Here is a 25009-nt window from a genome sequence, read left to right as displayed (position 1 = left end):
TAATTTTGACAACAGTACATTTTAATCTGTAAGAATGTTAAAAGGTAACTTTGAAAGCATATATTTAGAAGACATCTGGGAAGATTATGGGTGGCATGGTGACACAGTGGTTAGCACTGCTGCCTCACAGCGCCAGGGACCTGGGTTTAATTCTGGCTTCAGGTGACCGTATGGAGTTTTCATACTCTCCCATGTCTGCTTGGGTTTCCTCCGGGCGCTCTGGTTTCCTTCCACAGTCCAAAGACATGCGGGTTAGGTGGATTGGCCACGCTAAGTTGTTCCTTAGTGTCAGGGGGATTAGGATAAATAAGGGGGATTATGGGGATAGGGCCTGGATGGGATTGTTGTCAGTGCTGGCTTGATGGGCTAAATGGCCTTCTTCTGCACTGTGGGGATTCTATAAATCTCTAATTGTTGAGCCCCTGGCATTAGAAGAAATGTGGTGTGATTGTGAAAGCTGAATGGGTGTTGAGATAGCCAAGGCCAGCTTTATCAGAATGAAGTAAGTGTTAGTATCAAAGAAACTGAACCTGAATCTTTGGTGAGGAATGCTAAGGTGCTACCTTCCCTCATCTATATTGTATGGCTTAGAGACAAGGACAACAAACAAAGAGACCATTAATAAGCTGAATGCATTCAAAATGTGGATATACTGGAGGATGTTCTTCACGTCCTACACAGACAGAAAGCAAAATGAGGAAGTTTTAGGTATGGCTGGAGAAAAGAGGAAATTCATGTAAAGCATCCAAGACAGAAAGATACAATCCTTCGATCACATCATTACAGCGGAGAGTAGAAGGAGAATTATTAAAAGGGAAGATCAATGCAGGAAACATAGGACAGGGAAGCATAGGAGAATGGACTGGATGCTGTGGACTTGTGAGGAATGGGGAAGAGCAACACAGGACAGAGGGCGGTCAGTCAACCTGCTGGGAAGATGACACCAACAGACAAATGAATGACAGTAAGTGGGGCTGGGGAGGACAGAAATAAAATTAATCATCAAATGCAGGCCATAACAAATATATTTATAATGACATTTTGTGCTCAGAAACAAATTCCATTCAACATCCATTTAGGTTAACCAAGTAAAGCTCCTAGAAGTTATAAAATCTAGTAAAATTACACAACATGCCAATTTTGTTACTATTGGTGCGAGGCTTGGAGTAATGTTAAAATCTCACCTATTTGTGTAAATAATGCAAGAGTCAGACAGTAATCCAGATTGAAGTATGGCCCATAGATTTTTAACATGCCCTTTTCCCCCAGCTGTTCAGATTTCAATACTGAAATAATTCAGGTAAAATATTGGAGCGTTGTGTTACCTGAATTTTATTTGGAAAGGTGGAGAGGATGGAATGGCTACAAAATCAACTACAAGTACTTGCAAAACCTATAAGCTTAGGGGTAGAAATCACTGTCAAGCATGCTGTTGCAGAAACGCTTTTGTGCACTTGTACTAAACTCCTGCTTTATTGAAGCTATGGCTCTGCTGGTAGCACCCTGGCTTCTCATGATTTCAAGTCCTACTCTACAGCACAATAATCAAACGCTGACACTCGCTGCACTACTGACAAAATGCTGCACTATCAGAGTTGCCATCTTTCAAATGTAGACATAAGCCAATCGAAGCCTAATCTCTCTCAGGAGAATGTTAAAGGTCCCACGGCACTATTTGGCAGAAGAGCCAGAGGAGTTATCCCTGATGTTTAAACAGTGCTCCTCTCTCAATAAACATTGCAAAAAACAGAATCTGGTCATTATCACATTTTTGTGTGTGAGAGCTTACTATGTGCAAATTGGCTGCATTTCCCACATTACAACAGTGACAAGTGTACTGTTGTCATGAAAGATGCCTATTACAAATGTTAAGTTTTTTTTTAAGTAGCCAAGAGTCAGATGAAGATTTCTCTGATATGAAGGCCAATTTTCCTGATCTATACTCTTTTTTTGTTCATTCGAGGGACATGGGCATCACTGGCTGGCCAGTATTTATTGCCCTCCCTAATCACCCTTCAACCAAGTGGCTTGCTGGGTCATTTCAGAGGGCATTTGAGAGCCAACCACATTGCTGTGGCCCTGCGGTCACATGTAGGCCCGACCAGGTAAGAACGGCAGATTTCCTTCCCCTACAGGACATTAGTGAACCAATGGAAAGCCCAATTCCTGACCACAAAGGTCAGAAAAAAGGACAGGGACCCATTTTGCCAGTCTCACTTTCCTTCACATTTTGTGTTCCATTGAAGAGTAGCTGTTAGTGGTATTTTTGCCAGTGCCAGGACTCTGTGGTGCTGCAGTATAGTTCAAGCACAGTCTGAAATTTTTCATTCATTTAATGCAAACCCTCCTCTTCCCCAATAATAATGTTTTAGCTTTAGGGCCCTCTGCTCTCCAGAGGTCTTCACCTGTGCTGGAAATTCCTCCTGCTTTAGGTGGCATTGGGTCCTGCCTGGAAGAGGTGCTCCTTGACCATGTTAATTGCTTTGAATAGGAAATGGAGCTTCTGAACGTGGACAGATAGAGTGGACTTCTCATGAGCAATGTCAGGGCAGAGAGGAGCAGGAAAATCAGCAAATGTCTAAAAAAATTCTGTGCTTTAGTCTCTTGTGAACTTGCCAGAACAGCTGTCCATGTTGCTGAGCAGCCACTGAATTGAGAGAGAGACCAAAAGTACAAAGGGTTTTAATCTTAACAATTTCAACGCGTTTTTAAAATGGGCCATACTTCAGATCCAACTCCAGTTTGCCAAAAGGGGAAACAAAGAAATGGAAAATGCTTCATCAAATTCCGTTGTAAGCTATCGTTGTACCTTCCACAGCCGTCGCACCATGTATTTCTGAAGAAGGATCTGGGACTTGAGACGAACCTTACATTGTTTAGCTTTCTCTGCTACATTATTTAGCCAGGGTTGTTTGAGGCATTGAGTGGCACTGATTCTTGCACTGCAAGAGAAAGACAAGAAGTCACTTTGTTTCTGTGAATTGGGCGATCTCAGGATGTAACTGTGGCCACTGCAGATTGAATCAGTGCATTTAAAGCCTTTCAGTTGTCGTAATAGTAAAAGTAACAAACTCACGCGCGCACACACGTACACACACACATACACAAACACTCATGCACATCAGGTCATAGTGAGGCCTCCATGATGATTTATAGAGCTTTAGTCAAGGCATGGAATTTAAGGACAAGAACACTGTGTGCCTTGAACACATGCCTAACTGGTGTCCTCAGCTAAGCCCAGAAGGAGTAACTGCTATGTGTCAGTAGCAGATACAATCGCTTTCCTATATTCACACTTCAAACTAAAAGAACCTCAAAAAAAGTCTCTGGTTGGGAACATTGTGTGATACATCTATTTGCAATATATTTATTTCCAATAGAAAATAAGAGCACTAGTCCAAACTGGTCCTGTACACTTCAAAATGGAAAGCCAGTTCAGACCAGTACTTAATTCGCAGTTTTTATGTTTTGCCAGTTAGGTTGAACCTGTCGTTATCTGGCCATCATCATTTGTATATTTGAGACCACCACCCCGCCAGCAAATCCACGCCAGAAGTTAAAATCCATTCTGATAAACGGTATATCCATTGCACCTTGCTGCAGAGGGGGAAAGATCATCTCCAGGGACTCGCCATCCAAATTATGCCCTGTCAATAATGTCTGAGTTCCTTTTCTTGTACAGGATAATCAGTGTTCTAGACCACTTACTCAGGGTTAGCATTTTGAGAACTCTAAAATCATCAGCTGAAATATTTTTGTTTGTGTTAGAATCTTATTATCAGGAATACATACATAGAAACATAGAAAATAGAAGCAGGAACAGGCCATTCAGCCCTTCAAGCAAGCTCTGCCATTCATCTTGATCATGGCTGATCACAAGCCCCACACACGCTCGCAGAATGCCTACCGACTTGACTTTGAGGGAGGCTACCTCCATGTTCTTTGTCCTCTTAAGGATGGCAGGAATGTTCCCCAGGAAGGATGCCAAATCAGAGGAGGCCCGTAGCATAAGATGGCTAGCAGCTCCATTGGGAGGGATGGGCCATGGCTGAGGCAGAAAGGTGAGTGTGAGGGAGCCTCAACAGGGTGTCACTCTATTCTGCCATGAAGAGACCACAAGTTGGCAGGACCCAATCCACAACATTGGTTTTGGCTGCAGGTATAGCCTTTCGTCCTTTCATTGGGACAAGAAGTCTCTGGTTCCAATGACACTTTGGCCTGCCTCCGGGAGTGTGCCTCCAAGGAGCTGTCAGACTCCCCATTGAGGAGCAGTTGTTCTGATAGCGGGAAACTGCTGCTGTCTTAGGAAAATTGCCCCTTAGTGGAGTCCAATTGGTTTCCTGTCTTTATAGAGCTAGCTGCCAATGTTGTTCCTAGCCTTGGGAAATTCCTCCAGAGGGGGCAGCATGGTGGTACAGTGGTTAGCACTGCAGGCTCACAATGCCAGGACCCGGGTTCAATTAGGTCACTGTCTATGAGGAGTCTGCATGTTCTCCCCTTGCCTGTGTGGATTTCCTCTGGGTGTTCCAGTCTCCTCCCACAGTCCAAAAGGCGTGCTGGTTAGGCACATTATCCATGTTAAATTGTCTCTCAGTGTACCCAAACAGGCATAGAGTGTGGCAACTGAGCGATTTTCACAGCACTTTTATTGCAGTGTTAATATAAGCCTACTTCTAACACTAATAATTAAATTTAAACTTAAAATTTAAATCCCCCCACCACCCCCATGAAATCGCACAGCACACGCAGAGGCCATTTGGCCCCCTTGTGCCCAAAAATTGCTCTCCAATCATTTCCACCCCCTGCATTTTCCCATTGCCCTGCTAATCTTTCTTTTTCAACTCTACACCTCATCCCCTTTTGAAAGTTACGGTCGAGTCTGCTTCCATCACCTTTACAGCCAAGCTTTAGTTAAAAAAAAATACACTTTTTCAGTGTTCAAACAATTATGGAAAATATGAAACCCACCCATCCAGTAAATCTAGCTGCAAATGTCCTTCCAAAAAGTGCTTTCACGTTTATGGGAATTCTTGAATTTAACAGGAAACCTGAAGCAGACCCATTGCAGCAACAAAGTGAATGGCCCTGGGGTTCCATGTTATTATTCACACTCCCTGCTAGTCAAAATTACAACAGAGATTCTTCAAGTGTCATTTTTCCCACATGGTTCAGGTTGTACTCAAGATCAATACAAGTGCTGACACGTCCAGTTAAGTGGACTGAGGGAGCAAGAACAGTAACAAAAGCAAAGGAGAGATAGACAGCAACAAATATGCTTTTGCAAGAGATGTAAGTGAGAAGGTGGATAGAGAGAGAGAGAGAGAAGCAACTGATGAAAAGTAGATAGTATCTGCACTAAAAGTTTTAAGTTTATTTGTTAGTGTCACAAATAGGCTTGCATTACAATTAACTTACTGTGAAAATCCCCTAGTCACCACACTCTGGCACCTGTTTGGATACACTGAGGGAGAATTTAGCATGGCCAATGCACCTAACCAGCACGTCTTTCAGACTGTGGGAGGAAACCGGAGCACTCGGAGGAAATTCACTCAGGCATGGGGGAGAATGTGCAGACTCCACATAGAAAATGACCCAAGCTGGAAATCGTACCCGGGTCCCTGGTGCTATGAGGCAGCAGTGCTAACTACTGTGCCATCGTACCACCCCAAGTGAATATCATCAAAGATTAGGTTGCAAGGCTTTTATAATAAAGATTCTGAAAAAGTGAAACTACTCTTGTCTTTATTTCTCTCTCTGGCTCGTACAACTAATATGTGTTGGCTACAGTTTAACTTATTGTACTTTGCCTCACTATTTCCACAACAACAAATGCTAATTTAAAAAGAAATTCCTCCAGAAATAAACAGCACAACAAAGGAACAAAAATGAAAACCAGACCAGAGAGGGAAATCTCAAATCCAAACAAAGAAAAACCAAGTATGTTAAACTATGTAAGCAGAATTGAACCTTTTAGGTGTCTGGCTCACTGTCTCATTTTTCAAATTTCTCAAGAGTGATTAAACCACTCTATGCCATAGTTTTATGTAATATACACCGTACTGCAATGTTATACTGGAATGCAAAATGTGTCTGCAGCCACTATGGGCTGGACTCGGTGCTCCCCACTGGCAGGTTTGAAGGCAAGGGTGGGCATGTAAAATCCCACAACCTACCCACCTGCCCTTAATCTGCATTCATTGTGCAGGCTAGTGGTGTTGAACAAGAGGTGGGGTGGACCTCTTTCTGGACTCCCCCCACTTCTTGACCCTTTAACCTTCCCCCCGTGCTCTGGAACCCAGGCACCACCCCACTCACTCCCTCTTGTCCCTACTCATCCCCTCACTGTAATCCCTAACCACACTCTCCACATTCCCCCCTCTCTTGTCAATGTGTGCTCCTCAACATTGGTGACTGGCTGTAATACCAGCAGTGTCCACTGCTCCTGATGGCACTGCTGGGGCCGCAGAGCTGCCAGTCAATTGGGTAAGGCAGCTTTCTATGGAAGGAGATGAGTAGGGGGGTCTCCTCACACATGAACCAGGTAGGAAGTCTTGCCCCACAACTATTAATGCTGTTCTGACCATTAAATTGTTGGCAGCTGGAATCATGAGCAGTTTACTCCCCAGGTGCTTTAAGCTAAGGGTGGGGACCATGGTGCTCAGTAAGACACACGGCTTTGTTCCAGTGCAATGCATTTCTGTAAAATTTGTAATAATCTTGCAGTCTCTCAAGTGTAACAGAACTGTGGTTATCAATTTTTGTCAGGAACAGAAAGCTTCTAAAATTCTGTGGAAGCCTCACTGAGTTGGTTGCTATGGTATATTTTGCCCTAATAAGAATCCGAATGTTTCACACATAGCTTGTCAAAAGTTACTTAACCTTCCATTCAAATCCAACAATTTTCACATGTAGAAATGTTCCCTGATATGACTAAGGAAGAGAAGTAGGCCATTCACCCCTTCACGTATGTTCTACCGTATAACTGAGATCATGGCTCATCTTCCTCCAAACTCCAGTGACCCAGCTTTGCATCCATAGCAACCAGGCCTTGCAAAAATCTATTGATCTCAGATTTGAAATTGTTCATTGAGCTAGCACCCATTGCTTTTTGGGGGAGTGGGTTCCATCCTTGCAATGAATAAATCATGTCCTGGATTACCTGGCTCTGATTTTAAGGTTATGCCCCCTTGTTTTCGACTCTCCCAGTTCAAAATGTTTTGTTTTCGTTATTCTATTAATTCCTTTCATAATCCCAGATGTTCTCTATTAAATCACCCCTAAACCTTCATATACTCCAAGGTATACAAGTGCAGTTATGTAATCTCTCTTCATAATCTAACCCATTGAGTCCTGATAATAGCCACAAGTATAGAGTCACTACGACTCTATCATGGACAGGAAAAGATTAAAGGGATATGGGCCAAACACAGGCAATTGGGACTAGCTGGGAGGGCACCATGATTAGTGTGTACTGGTTGGGTCTAAGGGCCTGCTTCTATGCTGTATTGCTCTATGCCTCTATGGGGCAAATTTTAGCATCCCGCCCACCACGAGAATTGGAGTGAGCGAAGGACAGACCATGGAAAGGTTTGTTGACATCGGGCAGGATTTTCTGGTCTTGGGGCGAGCGAACCCAGAAAATCCCACCCTGTGTCTCACTGTGCCACACAATGACCATTTCCAACAAGAGAGAGTCTAACAATCTCCTCTTGACATTCAATGAAATTACCATCACTGAATCCCCCACCATCAACCTACTGGGGCTTTTCAAAGACTGACTGGATCAGCTATATAAAAATTAAGGCTACAGCAGGTCATAGTCTGGGAGAGTTGAGGCAAGTAACTCAACTCCTGGCAGATCAAAGCCTGTTCATCCTCCATAATGCGGTAGTCAAGGGTGTGCTGGAACACTCTCCATTTGCCTGGATGAATGCAGCTGCAATAAACATTCAAGAAGTTCAACATAATCCAAGAAAAATCAGCCTGTTTTACTGGCACCCCAGCCATCACCTCAAACATTCGCTCCTTCCACCTCTGATGCACAATGGCAGTGTGTGTACCAGGTACACTTCAGCAACCCTCCAAGCCTTCTTTGAAATCACCTTCCGAACCGGTAACCTCAGCCACCTAGAAGGATAAGGGAGCAGACACATGGGAACACCACCACCTGCAAGTCCCCAACCTTGCCACACGCCATCCTGACTTTGAACTGCATCGCCACTGTTCTTTCACTGGATCAAAATCCTGGGACTCCCTCCATAACAGCATTTGGGTGTACCTACACCACTGGACAGCAATGGTTTAAGATGGTGACTCATGACCAACTTCTCAAGGGCAATTAGGGATGGACAAGCCAGTAGTGCCAACATCCCATGGAAAACATTTTAAAAATCTGATGAATCTGCACTCCTGTGGTCAATATAACATTTCAACATTGCAGTGGCCAATGCAACACATTATAGTCCAGGTCTAACCAGGGCTTTGTACAGCTGTAGCAAACATCCTTTATATTATAATCTGCAAGCATTAACTGTTATTGCTTTTATTTTTTTCTTTGTACCTGACTGCTATATTTTAGTGATTTATGCACATGGATCCCTTTGAACCTTCACTGTTCCTGGCATGAGACCATTCAAAACTATTCTTGTTTGTTCCAAAGCAGATGATCTCATATCTACATGCTTTGAAATCTGTTTTCCGCAGTTTCTTCCACTCACTTAATCTATCACTACCTTTTTGCAATAAATACAGCAAATGCTGGATAAACTCAATGGGAAAGAAAAGAGTTAACATTTTGAGCCCATATGACTCTTCTTCAGAGCTGAAGAGAGGTAGAAATTATGATGGATGTTATACTGGAGAGGACGATGGAGAAAGTGGAGAAGAATAGGTCAGGGATAGATTGAAGCTAAGGAGAGATTGACGAAGATGTCATGGACACAAGACAACGCTTTTCCTCTTCAGCTCTGAAGAAGAGCGAGAGGGATTCAAAAAATTAATTGTTTCTCTCTCCACAGATGCGGTCAGACCTACTGAGATATCCAACATTTTCTGCTTTTATTTCAGATTTCCAGCACCCGCAGTATTTTGCTTATTTGTGCTCCCGTCTATACTATTTACTTTACCACCAATCTTGTGTTATCGGTAAATATACATGTATGGTTCTCTATTGTGTTACCAAAGTCATTTATCCCCAGCACAGATTCTGATGGGACACTTCTATTCCTGGTCTTCTATCGTTGAACTCATATTCTAACCAGGCCAGTATCTGACTTCAGTTCCATGAAATTTAGTTTTAGCTATAAGACTTGTGTGAAATCCTATCAAATGTCTTTTGGAAGTTCATGTAAATTGCATCTTGTGATCCTGCCACTACTTCAGTTACTGCCTTTTAAAACTCAATTAGGTTCATTGGGCATAAAGATATCCTTAGAAACTATGTTGGCTCCTTGTAATCAGCTCAAATTTCTCCCAAGTGTGCAGTTCTTAACGATGGATTGCAATAAATATCCCAACAACGGAATATTTGATTAACAGATCTGTAAATTCCTGATGCTGTTTTTCTGCCAGTCTGGCTGGAAAGCTGTTGAAAAAGATCAAAAGATGCCCCGTAGTTAATTTCTGCAAGATGGGCCTTGGGCCCTTCTTGCTCTGTCCCAATAATAAAGGGAGTAGGGGGCGTGAGTATGGTTGGTGGCGTTCCGGCAAATAGGGTCCAGGTGAAGGCTGGGATGAAGGCACTGTATCTGAATGCACGAAGCATTCGGAATAAAGTGGATGAGCTGGTGGCGCAGATCAGCACAAATGGATATGATCTGGTGGCCATTACAGAGACATGGCTGCAAGGTGACAGGAACTGGGAGCTGAATGTCCAGGGGTATCAAGTGTTTAGGAAGGATAGGCGGGAGGAAAAAGAGGGGGGCGTAGCTCTGCTGATTAAGGATAGCATCAGGGTGGTAGCAAGGGATGATATTGGAGCCAAGGAGCAGAAAGTGGAATCGTTGTGGGTAGAGATTAGGAACAGCAAAGGGAGGAAGACGCTGGTGGGTGTCGTCTATAGGCCCCTGAATAATGATCTGGAGGTGGGGCGGGCTGTTAACACGCAAATAAGTGCGGCGTGCAGGAACGGGACGGCCGTAATTATGGGGGATTTCAATCTACATATTGATTGGTCGACCCGTGTTGGACGCGGTGGGCTTGAGGAGGAGTTCTTGGAATGCTGCCGGGATAGTTTCCTTGAACAGTGTGTGTTGGAGCCGACGAGGGAGCGAGCTATCTTGGATCTGGAGTTATGTAATGAGGCAGGTAGAATTAGGGACCTTGCGGTGAAGGATCCTCTTGGGGAGAGTGATCGTTGTATGGTGGAGTTTCTGGTGCAGATGGAGGAGGAGAAAGTGGGTTCCCGGACACGCGTCCTTCGTTTGAACAGAGGGGAGTACGGTAGGATGAGAGAAGAATTGGCGAATGTGGACTGGGGGAGCGCGTTGGAAGGTAGGTCTGCTGAGGAGCAGTGGAGGATCTTTAAGGAGATCTTTCTTGGTGCTGAGCAGAAATTTATTCCGATGGTCAAAAAGGACCGTAGGAGGAGAGGTAATAAGCTGTGGATAACGAAGGAGGTGAAGGAAAGTGTTAAATTAAAAGCGGAGGCGTTTAGAGTAGCTAAGAGTAGTGGGCAAGAAGAGGATTGGGAGAGGTTTAAATGTCAACAAAGATTGACAAAGAAGTTGATAAAGAAGGGTAGGAGAAACTATGAAGCTGGGCTAGCGCTTAATATAAAAAAGGATAGCAAAAGTTTTTATAAATATATAAAAAGGAAGAGGCTGGCTAGGGTGAACGTTGGTCCTTTAGAGGATGAGAAGGGGGACTTAGTGGTAGGGGATGGGGAAATGGCTGAAGTCTTGAATAACTTTTTTGTTTCAGTCTTCACGGAGGAGGACGTGAATAATTTGCCGGGTGTTAGAGATGGAAAGGTGGTAGGACTGGAGGGTCTCAATGACATTATTGTTACTAGAGAGGTGGTGCTCGACAGACTGGGGGGGGGGGGGGGGGATGGTGCTGAATGTGGACAAGTCCCCAGGACCGGATGGAATGCATCCGAGGGTTCTGAAAGAAATGGCGGAGGTGATAGTGGATGCCTTGGTCGTTATTTTCCAGACGTCGCTGGATTCCGGGGAAGTGCCAGAAGATTGGAAAGTGGCTAATGTTACGCCGTTGTTTAAGAAGGGTGCCAGGCAAAAGGCAGGGAATTATAGGCTGGTTAGTTTAACGTCTGTTGTAGGTAAAATGTTAGAATCCGTCATCAAGGAGGAAATAGCGAGGCATCTTCAGGGGAATTGCTTGATAGAGCAGACGCAGCACAGTTTCGTTAAGGGGAAGTCGTGTCTGACAAATTTACTGGAGTTCTATGAGGATGTGTCTAGGGCGGTGGATAGAGGAGAGCCGGTGGATGTGGTCTTTCTTGATTTTCAGAAGGCATTCGACAAGGTACCTCACAAGAGGTTATTGCAGAAGGTCAGGGGACATGGAGTTGGGGGTAGGGTGTTAGCGTGGATAGAGGACTGGTTGTCAAATAGGAGGCAGAGAGTGGGGGTCAATGGGTGCTATTCGGATTGGCGGTTGGTGACTAGTGGAGTGCCCCAGGGGTCGGTGCTGGGGCCTCAGCTATTTACCATTTATATAGATGATCTGGAGGAGGGAACCGAGTGTATGGTGTCGAAATTTGCTGATGACACCAAGATTGGTGGAACGGCAAATTGCGCGGAGGGTGTGGAGAGTCTACAGAAGGATCTAGATAGGCTGGGCGAATGGGCCAGGAACTGGCAAATGGAATTTAATGTTGGCAAGTGCGAGGTGGTCCACTTTGGTAGGAATAATGGTAGGAAGGATTATTACTTACGTGGCGCAAAACTGCAGCAGGTGATGGTGCAGAGGGACCTCGGGGTCCTTGTGCATGAGTCGCAAAAACCCAGCTTGCAGGTGCAGCAGGTGGTCAGGAAGGCGAATGGGATGCTGGCCTTCATAGCGAGGGGGATTGAATATAAAAGTAGGGAGGTCTTGCTGCGGCTATATCGGGCATTGGTGAGGCTGCAGCTGGAGTACTGTGTGCAGTTTTGGGTGCCGTACTTACGCAAGGATATTTTGGCCTTGGAGGGAGTGCAGAGGAGGTTTACTAGGCTGATGCCGGAGTTGAGGGGGTTGAGCTATGAGGAGAGGCTGAATAAACTAGGCTTGTACTCGTTAGAGTTCAGAAGAATGAGGGGAGATCTCATTGAGACATATAAGATGATGAATGGGATGGATAGGATAGAGGTGGAGAGACTCTTCCCACTCAGAAAGGACAGTAGGACTAGGGGGCACAGCCTCAAGATAAAGGGGGTGCGGTTTAGAACGGAGTTGAGGAAGAACTTCTTCACTCAAAGGGTGGTGAATCTCTGGAATTCTCTGCCCGTTGAAGTGGTGGAGGCTACCTTGCTAAATATTTTTAAGACGCGGGTTGATGGGTTTTTGATAAGCGAGGGGATTAAGGGTTATGGGGAGAGGGCGGGAATGTGGAACTGAGCCACGACAGATCAGCCATAATCTTATTGAATGGCGGGGCAGGCTCGAAGGGCTAGATGGCCTACTCCTGCTCCTATTTCTTATGTTCTTATGTTCTGTCCTCACCTGTGACACATGCACAACTGCCAACATATTGAAATGCCAACATGCATGTTAGGAGTCTGAAAAGTGGAGGCTACACCAATCAATTTCTTGGGCTCATCATTTTAAGCTTTTGATAAATTGAATGCTTTGAAGATTTGGATTATCAGCAACAACAATTTATTTTTTATCTAGTATCTTTAACACAATAAACCATCTGTAGCTTCTTCATGGGAGCACATTGAACAAAATATGGCACCGAGCCATATAGGTAGATGTCAAGGTCAGACGAACAAAAGGTCGGTCAAAAAAGTAAGGAGCATTCTTTAGAAGGAATGTGAGATGGAGAACTGTAGTGAGGGCATTTCAGAGCTTGTGGCTTTAGCAGCTGAAGGCTCAGTCATCAGTGGCAGAGCAATTGTAATTGGGGAAGCTCAAGAGGGCAGAATTAGAGGAGCACAGATATCTCTGAAGGTTGTGGAGCTGGAGGGGATTACAGGGAAAGGGAGGGGTGAGGCAATGGACCAATTTGAAAACAAGGATGAGAATTTTTATATCGAGATGTTGCTTGATTGGGAGCCAATGTAGGTCATTCAGCGCAGTGCAAAAGGGGAATGGAATTTGCCATAAGTTAAGACAGGCAGTAGAGTTTTCAATAAGTTTATAGAGGGTGGAATGTGGGTAACAAGGGCTTCAAAGATGTGCAGGTTAGGTAGATTGGCCATGCTAAATTGCCCCATAGTGTCGGGGGGATTAGCTAAGGTAAATGCATGGGGTTATGGGGATAGGGTTGGGATAGTTTGGTGCACACTAGATGGGCCGAATGACAACCTTCTGCACTACAGAATTCTATGATTCAACAACAGGTGAGCCAATAGAGGGGTCAGGCAATGCCATGGAAGAGACATGGAAATAGGCGGTTCTGTGATGAGACAAATAGGAGATCGGAAGCTCATCTTGGGGTCAAATCTGCCATCAAGGCTGAGAACAGACTGGCTCAATCATTAGTCAGAGTGTTTCCTTCATTAATGCCAGACAAATCCACCAATGCCACAAGTTGTGCGGCTGGGATGATGGTTTTGAGCCTGGAGCAGTGACAAGGCTGCAGCTACAGGATATAGGTGAGATACCCCACCTAGTGGTTCAGCTGATGATGAACAAATTATTGTATATAAATTTCAATAAATTAAAATCTCATTCATTGTGGGGGACACAGAAGTATGAGAGAAGTGTGATTCGAGTTTCAATAGGGAACATGTTTTTGGATGCTTATTGTTTGCAAAGAATATAAGTTTGTAATCACGACATATCAGACAAGGAAAATAGTTAAAGTTTAAAAAAAGTCTCACAATAGTTTAAAGTCTATTTGGAAGTCTACATACATAACCTGTAGACAACAAAGGAGAATCTGTAGGTTGTTGTGGGATACAGACTTTGCAACTGATAACTTTTGAAGGTACTGCGTGCTCCATTCACAAAGTTTTCCACGTCATGCAAATTGCAATAGTGGAAAAACTGCAGCTGGGCAGCATGGTGGTCACTGTGGTCAGCACTACTGCCTCACTGTGCTAGGGACCTGGGTTCAATTCCTGGCTTGGATCACTGTCTGAGTGGAATTTGCACATTCTCCCCGTGTCTGCATAGGTTTCCTCCAGGTGCTCCGGTTTCCTCCCACATTCTGAAAGATGTGCTGGTTAGGTGCATTGACCCGAGTAGGCGCCGGACTGTGATGACGAGGGAAATTTCACAGTAACTTCATTGCAGTGTTAATGTAAGTCTTACTTGTGACTAATAAATAAACTTCAAAGCCATAATATGAATGGGACTCCATGTTTTCTTTAGCTCATTAAAGTCTCTTCCACGACCCCATATCTCTGAGTGACTTACAGGATGCTGGCTACATTAAAGAAAACCTATTTTGATATTTAAAAATAAAATGAGAATTTGAAAGGGAAAGTTGGAATTTGGAAGGGATGAACATCACCCATTTCTTAATACTTCAAATGAAAACTTTTCTTCAAACTGCTCTTTCTTGTTAAATAGGGGCGCTACCATTTTGCATAATACGGCATTCACTCATTTCAAAGGGTCAGTGACAATCATTGTGGTTTTGTCAATGTGGATGACCTGTAATATGAAGCGGAGTAAAACCTCTTCTGTTGAAAGGTGGAAACAACAGCAACATTGTACAATTTATAACATGTCGAACTGCATGCGGGCATCAAGCAGCTAATGGTCCTTGACGGTAATATTAGACTTCTTGTGCTATTTTACTCATGAGCTTCATGAACGACATCCTCAGCCATCACTCATGCTACAGGTCATCATGCATGCAATGCAAGATGGAGAAGGCCAGTGCATCAAAAGTAGCATGGCCCTGGCTTAAGTAGCAAAGCAAAGTTGAACATGTTTCCTTGAGGCCCACATTCATGAGGTACAGAAATCAAACAAGAGTATTTCTGTGCTTGCATTAATGTTCAGGGTCACGTGCACAATGCAACCATCAATGAATGCGGCGAGGCCAGCATGGCAAAGCCAAAGAAAAAGCTCAGAAATTTTCATGATAATTGTAAAACAAGACAGGGACCTTGGAACTGAGCTTGCAGTGTAGGTTGTAGTCTGACAACCAGGGCTGTTTAAGGGCCTCATATGCACTTATCCTCCAGCTACATGAAAATAAAAATAAAAACAACAGTTTATGCATAGTCGATATTGACTACAGCCACATGATCTGTACAAATTTGACATGACTGGAATGGTTCCAGGTGCAATGTTTTTATCTGACCTATTTCATTTTATTTAGTTCTTGCAAGAAGATTAGATAATTCTCAGATCTCACATTTCCAGCACCTGTACAGGGCAGTTTTTCTAGAGCTGATTCATTCAACATGTATAGATTGTGTAGATCTCAAAGATATTCCATCCACCGCTTGCTCCTTGCGTATGGTTGTCTTCAATGATTTGACCGTTTTGGTCTTTCATATGTAGCTAATTTTAAGTTTGTGAGATTCACATAGTTCCCTTATTGATTTGGGGGGATAGTTTTCCCATCCTGCCCGCCATAGATGTGGGGGGTGTGGGTGGGTGGGACTTTCCCGCTTTGGGACGAGCGTGGCAGGAAATTCCCGCCCTTGGTTTAATCTATGTTCCTTTGCTTTGGTGGTTTATTCTGCCATTCTCACCTCTTTCGCATTTAGTTTTACTTCTCTTGTTAACTTGTTGTATTCAATCCTCCTATTAAGGCTTGTTTTTATTTTCGCCTTCAGCTTCCTTAGCTCTGGGGCTTCTTTCAACTCTGGGGCTTCTTTCATTATCCATTTTATTTTAGTAGCCAAGTTAGTAATCTAGTGCGGTTAAATTATGTGTAAATATATTGCGGAGTATCATCTTAAAACACCACCAATAGTCAAAAAGTATTAACAATGGAGAACTGGCATGTGAAATCTAACAGTTTTAGTTGAAGCTGCAGCACGAACAATACATACCCCTTTTCTTTGATGAGAAGTTTGGATATGAACTCTTTGGCATCTTCTGAGACGTTTTCAAATTCTGCATCATTCAAATCCCACTCACACGCAAGAATGTTATTGAGGGTTTCATTATCATCTTCCCCGAGGAATGGAGAAAGTCCACTGAGCCTTCAGTTAATAAAAACAGGGAAATGCATGGTAAGGATTAACCACTGGCCAGTGGGAAAGATACCAGTCTGCACAAACAGAATGGAACTTTGGAAATTTTATATTTTTTTGTTAACCCAGTGCACACTCAGCTACAAACTTTAAACCAAGGAAGATTGATAAAGTTAGCTAGAGAGAAGAAAAAGAATTGGAATAAATCATACAGCGATTCACACAGAATCATGCACAGTGGCAGAAGAATAAATAATAGAGGCAATCGTGAAAGAAACAAGATTCTAACCACTCACAATATCTCACATGGTCTTTATTGCTCACCATGTGTATATGTCAGTGCAGAAGAGCTCTTGGGTAACACTTGAAGACATGGGGCTTTTTCACTAGTTATAGCAAACTCATAAATGCAAGTTTAAAGAATCAGTCAAGCCACAAAAAGCAAACAGGGTGCATTCTCACCATTGTGAAGAATGAGTTTTAGTAAATGTTGTAGATATTCCATCTAGATGTATTCTGGTGCACCAGCAAAGTTCTACTTCTATCAGAATATCTTTGAGGATTGTCATAAATAAACTTAATTTCTCTGTGCACAAATTGAGGACATCAAGAGGCATAATGGCCATGAGTTTGCTGTCTAGATAATGGTGCACTCACCATTATTAGCGTGCAAGTTGTTCAGCTGCTTGTGGTGAGTAGACGCCCTGTGAGTTGTGAGTCACAGTAAGAAGTCTCACAACACCAGGTTAAAAGGCGCAGGATGATTTGCACCACTCCACCTTTAGCTCCATGACAAACAGCCCATCCTCAACCTCCCAGTGAGTTTCGCAAGTGTGGTGATTGTCCCTTTAAGAATCAATCTGCAGAATAAGGGTCACATCACCTGGGGAACCATCTGGGGAGCAGGGTGGCAGATCACTCGAATAAGCACAGGCTTCTGTACTGAGGAGTCATCTTGGAAGCTGATTACAGCCACGAGGACGCAAGCCTCTGTATAGTTTTAACCTGTAAATAAACAAGTTGTGTTTCCCTATCTTTACATCAAGATTGTTGTATTCATCTATTAATGGCCAATGAAACTCTCCACAGAAAGTCACAGCTAGTACTTAATGGTGCAACTACCTTTTGTTTGAGGAGATTAGCCTTCCCGTAATGGCAGTCAAGTTTTTCATAAAGGGAGTTGTTAAACCACAATGTTTCATTCTCACAGGTAGTAAGTTGTTCCAGACCATTTTTTTTTCTATTTCATTTTGTCTTTCTTTCTTAATCTGATGTTTCTTTCACTCTCATTTCTCTTCCTGCATTTGACTTGACCCCAGTTCACTCTCCTTCTCCATTGTTCTTATTTAAATCCTCAAATCTCATTGGTTAAGAGGAGGGATGTTGTTCACCAAGGTCCCAGGAGCCCCTCTGTCCACCAGCAACTTCACACTTCCAACCATGTACAGGACTTCCAAGCTGAAGGGCAAGGCAACACATCTAATTCACGGGGAATGCTACTAGAGGTGGACAGCATGGTGGCACCCTGCTGCCTCACAGCTCCAGGCTTCAATTCCGGCCTTGGGTGACAGTGTGGAGTTTGCACATCCTCCCAGTGTCTGTGTGGGTTTCCTCCGGGTGCTCTGGTTTCCTCCCGCAGTCCAAAGATGTGCAGGTTAGGCAGATTGGCTATGCTTAATTGTCCCTCTGTGTCCCAAGATGTGTAGGTTAGCTGGATTAGCCATGGTAAATATATGGAGTTACAGGGATAGTGCAGGGGAGAGGGCTTGGGTAAGAAAGATGCTCTGTCAGAGAGTCGATGCAGAATCGAAGGACTGAATGGCCTCTTCTGTACTCTAGGGATTCCATGATATTTAGATGCATTGCTGTAGCAAATATTGGCCCATCATATAATAGTTTGTCTGGCTTCTTTCCCCATGTGAAAGTTATTCATGAATGAACTGAACAAGCAGGTTATGATTATGACCAGCTGCTAAGCACAGATATTCACTTACTTTCAATGAGAAGTATCTGAGAAGACAAGTATTGAGGGAGCAATTGATGAGAGTTTTAAGTTAAGGTGGTTGAGACTGTTGATGAAAACCAACACCAGGTGATGGCACTAGCATCTCAGAATTCTGAAGGTACATATCAAATCATTTTCAAAGGCATCAAGGGGGATCGTGTGGAACAAAACAGCACGTGTGTTTATAAGGCACAGGTTTTCAAAGTTCTTTATGCTATCATCCTGAGCATGATCATAACTCGTATTTCTCCAGATGTCTACTGCCCACATCCTCTCCCACAATATTGCCAGTTACTTCTTTTACCCCTGTCAGTGTGATCGGCTATGGCTCCCCACCCCCAGTCAACTGACCCCTAAATGCCTGCTGTCACCTCCAGCCCTGGCCAAACTACGGCCTACCTCTCATACTTTCTTCAGCCCTACACTCGAACCTGGACTCTCCAATGCAAGACAAGGGGACAGAAACAGAAACTGATAAAGGGGAAATTCAGAACTGATAGCAGGATATTCTCGGTCACACCAAAAGAGAGTAATATCTGGAATGGTTCCAGGCTCTGGAATATTTCTAGAGATGGGTAAGTGCTGTGTTGTGAGGATACAGTTGTAGATTTCCAGAGGAGTGTGGGTTAGATGGGCCAAATGGCCTCTGTCATGCGTATGCATCTTTGTGATGTTTGGGGGTAACAGTACAAGAGGGGATTCTGAGTAAAAAACTTCATACAGTTGGGCAAAAACTAAGAAAATAGATGCAGTTCACAAATATTTAAATTACTTCTCTCCCCTAATAATCCTTTATGCTTTTATATTATACTTACAGCATATAGGTGATAACACCAAGGCTCCACATGTCCGTAGGAAATGAAACAAAGTCATAATTCACAACTTCAGGAGCAAGGAATTCTGGAGTGCCAAAATGTATTTTTAATTTCTCTCTTGGTTTGTATCTAATAGAATAAATAGAACAATCATAAATTAGGTTACCTTTTTCACCCAAGTTCATTCATTATTGAAATTCTAAGTAATGGAGTCAGCACACAATTCAGGCAACACCCCTGCAAAATCCACTTTGATGGACTAGACACTTATGTCCAGATGGTCAAAAACCACCTCCCCCATGTCCTGTTTTCTCAACTGGCCAACGTTTGAGTGAGGACAGAGAAAACACTTCAAAGACACTCTGATTCTCTCCCAGAAGTGCGGCAGCATTGCCATGAATGACTGAACAGAGCCCACCATCAATCACTTAAAGTGGCAACAACTTGTCCATCAAGCTTCATCATGTTTTGACTGCCAACATCTTAATGGTGAGGCACAATGGAAAGAGAAAGAAAGACAAGAAAGCAAATCTTGCACTCTGGATCCCCACAACCTCATAGGACATCCTGCTCCATGTGCTCAAAGATTTGCAAGTCAAGCATTAGCCTGTTCAGTCACATGAAGAAGACCCATGACAAAAACTCGCAACTGTCTTTGAAGTCAAACTCAGCTAATATCAATCCCCTGCCTTTTCCCTAAAGCCCTTCAAGTCTTTCCTGTTCAGATAATTATCCAATTCTCTTTTCAAAGCCAGGAATGAATCTGTCTCCGCCATCTCACAGATTGTGTATTCCGGATCCTAAACACTCACTGAGTAAGAAGGTTTTTATTCATGCCACCTCTGCTTTTTTTTCCATTCATCCTACATTGATGACCTCTGATTCTTGACCCTTGCACCAATAGGTATTCTATCAACTCTGCCGAGACCCCTCTAGATTTTCAACACCTCTATCAAAGTTCCTCTCAACCTTTTCTTCTGTAAAGAGAACTGTCCAGTCCTGTCCAGAACCATTCCTTTAGACCTTTTCTGCACTCTTTCCAATATCTGTACACACTTTTTAAAGTGTAGCGCCCATATTTGGACACCATACTCAAGTTGAGGTTGAGCCAGTGTTCTAGCAAGGTTCACCATAGCTTCCTTGCTTTTGGTAAGGCCCAGGAACCTTGGTGTCTTATTCACACTCTTTCAATCTACCCAGCATTCTTTGATCATTTATGCACATATACCCCCAGCTATCTCTGCACCTTATTTTCTGCTGATATCTCACAAAAAAGTTTGACACCATCTTGGAAAATATAATGATTTGCCAATTAATCATACCAGCAAACTCAATGTAGTATTAAACAGCAGCTGGACCATATTGCATGTGTCCTGCCTATGGACAGATCCTTGGCTCATTGCCTTCTTCATCCACAGCTGTTTTTGGTAGCAGTGGCTTCTTCCAGTCTCAAGGGCAGGATGAGGAGACAGGTCCCAAGTTTACCTCAATCAGAAGAGGAATTAATCCCACACTGTTGGTGCTATTCTGGACTGCACACTCGCCATCTAATTTGTTACGTTGTTAATTCCACAGATCAGTCTACCTTGTAACATGTCATGACGTGGTGATGCTGGCATTGGACAGAGGTGGGCGCAGTAAGAAGTCTCACAGTACTAGGTTAAAGTCCAACAGGTTTATTTGAAATCACAAACTTTCAGAGCATTGCTCCTTCATCAAGTGAGTGGAGGAGCCTGAGGAAGGAGCAGTGCTCCAAAAGCTCATGATTCCAAATAAACTTGTTGGACTTTAATCTGGTGTTGTGAGACTTCTTATTACAACATGTCATTTAGGGATGCCCTGAATTCACAGTGCTCTGTCAATTCTTCTAGCCTGGTCAAAAATTTGGTGACAGATTTGGTGACAGGGGTTTGCCCTGCCATGTTAAAGCTGTATCACCGAAATATTATGGAAGGTTTTGCGTCATAACTGCCCTTAACCAAGTCCGCCAACTCAATAAAGGTTTTGGAGCTTTGAGAATCCGGCTAGGTCAGACTTGTTCTGACACTGACGATCAGAACTCTATATACTGGTAACAGGACTACTTTCTGTTCCTCATCCCCCTCACTATTGCTAGCATGAAAAAAAATGCATGCACTCTGATATTGTTCTATGTTTGCATTGTAGGCTTCAAGTTTACCAAAAATAGGGATTTTTCTTCCTGGGAGGATTACTTGTTTTGACAGTAAAGGTTGTCCAGTGGGAAAAAAATGCAAATGTTCCTCCTCACCGCCAATGTAATAATCCCACCGAGGCCAGTCTTCCATCACCAACACCTTTTGTTTACAATGTGCATAAAGTATGGCTTCTGTAGCTACAGTGTACAGGTCATCCTCAAAGTCCAGTGACTGCCAGCCTGAATGGAGCCAGCTGGTTTTAAACCCCACACTGCTGTTCTCCTATTGGGTGAGTTTCCACTTGCTTAATAGGGAGCTTGTACTCTACGAGGTCCACGGGGAGATCTATTGCTGATCCCCCATCAGATAACTTAGCTATTCACATGCAAGACTATTATTTTTAATTTTAAAATGAAGCAGGCGGGGAGAGGGAAAGAGGTGCTCAGAATGATTTTTCTGCAAGTATTGTTCAACCAATTAAAGTTTTAAAAAGTATTGAAGCACACGCTGACACTTGGGACTATTTGCTTTTTCTTTAAAAAACTCTTCTGAAGTGATAATAACAAATCAGATTTGAGAATGCTGATGTTTTATCGCACTATCAACAAACTAAAACCAGTTCAGAATGAAATCTGCGCCACTTAAAACAACTATTTATAACACATCTTTTTGCCATTTCCGTCAGAAAGACATGTGTCCTTGCAGATTGGAAAGAAGAGAAAATAAAATTTAATATCCGCAAACCTTCTTGCCAAGCCAAAGTCGATGATCTTCACTTGGTTAGCTTCCCGGTTGACACACAAAATATTCTCAGGCTGAAAATTTTAAACATTAAAGAAGTCAAGGATGGGAAAAAATGGTATTTGACTATCCTATCAGAGCTCACCCTTCCACAGAATTAACCACTCCAACCTGCATTGAATTTAACTCAAAATTATGCATTGTTTCTGGTTCTATCGTGTTCCGTGATGGATGTATCAATATGAGCAAAGAAGCTTTTGCTGATGGAGGTGGTGGCATAGTGGTATTGTCACTGGACATTAGTAATCCAGAGAGCCAGGGTAACAGCCTGGGGACACTGGTTCAAATCCCACCACAGCATATAGAGAAATTTGAATTCAATAAAATATTAGGTGAAAATCTAATAATGACCATGAAACCATTGTTGATTATTATGAAAACCCAACTCGTTCACTAACGTCCTTGAGGGAATGAAATCTGTCATCCTTATTTGACCTGGTCTACATGTGACTCCAGATCCACAGAAGTATGGCAGACTCTTAAATGTCTCCTGGACATTTAGAGATGGGCAATAAATGTTGGCCTAACCAGCAATGCCCACATGATTTTTTTTTAAATGTTTAAAACTTTCACTAAATTCCATTTATATTCTCCAGGTCCATACTGTTGACATATCTGGAAGTAATGTTTTGGAGTTTACCTTTCTTATGAAACCACAGGGACAGAAATAAGCCATATGCAGTTCCTCGAGCTTGTTCTGCCATTCAGTTCATGTCTGATTTGTACCTCAACACCATTTATCCATATTTGCTCCATTTCCCTTTATACATATATTACTTAATATCTAATATCCTTAATCAGAGCATCATAGATTTCATACAGCACAGAAACAGACCCTTGAGCCCACCATCACTGGAGTTTTCCCTTCCTTCCCGCCACGGGAATCGTAACAGGCAGGGGGCAGACCATGCAAAGGTCCGTTCCTTGGTTGAGATTTTCTGGTTTTATGGTGAACGCGGTCAGAAAAACCCACCCTATGAGCGGGATTTTACAGTCTCGCTCAAGGGGGGCCAGAAAATCCTGCCCGTGGTCAACGGACAGTTCCGTTGTCCGCCCCTCACCCACTCCAATTCTGTGGTGGGCAGGGCGGTAGAATTCTGGCACATGTCTATGTTAACTGTCAAATACTAATTTATACTAATCCCAGCACTTGGGCCATCGCCTGCTAAGGTGATTGAAGCACTCATCTGGATTCTTCTTAAATGTTGCAAGAGTACCTGCCTCCACCACCCTCCCAGGGAGTGCATTCCATATTTCCACTACCCTCTGAATGTAAAACCTTTTCCTCCGATCCCCTCTAAACTACTTACTCATCTTAAGCCTATGCCTTCTGATCTTAGACACGTCTGCCATGGGGAAAGGCTTCTTACGATCTACCCCATTTATGCCTCTCATAATTTTGTCATCTTAATCACCTTTGTTACAGTTTGCTGAAGTCCTATCTTTCAGTTCAGCACTGACTCTTTTCTGATTGTACTCTTCAATCATCCAGCGCTGGCATTCGAGGTTACCCCTTGTTCCCCTTCCAAGCAGCTCAGGAATGCTGATCTCCTGCATAGATATTTATCTCTCTCAAATAGTAACTTTAAGCATTTACAATTTAGTTTGAATCACAATTTCATTTCTTTAGATAAGCTACATAATTGTATTTTACAAACCCCGGTTGACAGCTTTTACCTTCAGATCCAGGTGAAGGATGTACCTCTGGTGCATATACTGAAGTCCCTCGCAAATCTGTCTAACAAAGAGGATGGTGTCCATTTCTGTTAAGTTGTAGCTTTCGTCTATGATCCTGTCAAATAGCTCCCCTCCATCAATGCTGGAGAGAAAGAAAAATAATCAGTGCAGAATTAACCTTGCACAATTTATTTGAACCATTTCCTCTGATAATTGAGTGTCAGAAAAAATGGGGAATTCCTGGGTTTTGACTAATTTGCACACACATTGCTTTCAAATTCGCATTCCGTTGAATGGGATGGCTACAGCTGGACGCTGATTAGAATCAGATCCTACTGTAAAAGCATCCAATTAAAACTTCATTACATTGGCCACCCCTCTACCTTCCACTGATTAATTCTGGTTAGACACATTGAGGGTCATTTGCACTGTTGCCCACCCATATAATCTGGAATTTATTTCTCTGTAATTGGCTGTGCCTATCTTGCCCAAAGCCATGTGCCACTTGAACCCAAATATGGGTACCTTGACTCGAAACATTGGCTCTATTCTTTTTCCACAGAAGCAGTTGGACCTGATGAGGTCTTCAGTTTGGGTTTGAGATTCCAGCATTGCCTTTGTCTTCACTAAACCTGGAACTTCTGTCACACTGCAATTTATCCCACCTCTAGTTTTTAAAATTATATCTAAGAAACACAAGAAGATTTAAAAATGTGCACAATCCCCTGAATTTAATGTTTGTTTATTGGTGTCACAAGCAGACTTACATTAATACAATGAAGTTTCTGTGAAAACAAACAGTGAAGTTACTGTGAAAATCTCCTAGTAGCCACACTCTGGCACCTGTTTGGGTACACTGAGGGAGAATTTAGCATGGCCAATGCACCTAACCAACACATCTTTCAGACTGTGGGAGGAAACCAGAATGCTGAGAATTAACCAGACCAGGCACAGTGAGTACTCAAAAACTACACCTTTATATCTTGTGCACAAGGAGAACAAACACATTGGGTCTCAATTATAGCATTCTGCAGCCTATACACACAAAATAAAACACCAATAGCATTACAGTTTGGTGTGCACGTTCAACCAATACAATTCAGCATTTTTTCAATCCTTAGTTTGCACATTTATTGCTATACACAAAGATGCACAGAGTCCTTGACATTTTAGCACACAATGTTCAGTAAACATCTTTATCCTCCCTGACCACAAACTTTACGCAGAAATGGGTCGCAATACTTACTCATGCTTGATCAAGCAGACCCACACCTTTCACCTGCCAAT

The 25009-nt window shown here is 43.1% G+C and overlaps 1 protein-coding gene across 9 annotated transcripts in view; it reads right to left on the bottom strand.

Moving 5' to 3' along the window:
* The window catches only part of LOC145352588 (uncharacterized), a 153581-nt gene that overhangs the window by 3002 nt on the left and 125570 nt on the right, over window positions 1-25009 (bottom strand). For 4 of the 9 annotated variants that reach the window (XM_080202710.1, XM_080202720.1, XM_080202728.1 and 1 more), the window contains 5 exons: window positions 23723-23864; window positions 21989-22059; window positions 19089-19217; window positions 16125-16277; window positions 2810-2942 (listed from right to left, as the gene is read on the bottom strand). In XM_080202710.1, the coding sequence (XP_080058836.1) occupies window positions 2810-2942; window positions 16125-16277; window positions 19089-19217; window positions 21989-22059; window positions 23723-23864 (628 nt within the window). Of the gene's footprint in view, window positions 1-2809; window positions 2943-15226; window positions 15306-16124; window positions 16278-19088; window positions 19218-21988; window positions 22060-23722; window positions 23865-25009 lie in introns of those variants that run through there. The other 5 variants (XM_080202691.1, XM_080202683.1, XM_080202674.1 and 2 more) reach the window with 5 other exon arrangements.

This window comes from Carcharhinus amblyrhynchos, chromosome 2 (genome assembly GCF_965287045.1).
Source record: "Carcharhinus amblyrhynchos chromosome 2, sCarAmb.v2.hapA, whole genome shotgun sequence".
Lineage (NCBI taxonomy): Eukaryota > Metazoa > Chordata > Chondrichthyes > Carcharhiniformes > Carcharhinidae > Carcharhinus > Carcharhinus amblyrhynchos.
This window is presented reverse-complemented; position numbering and strand designations above follow the sequence as displayed.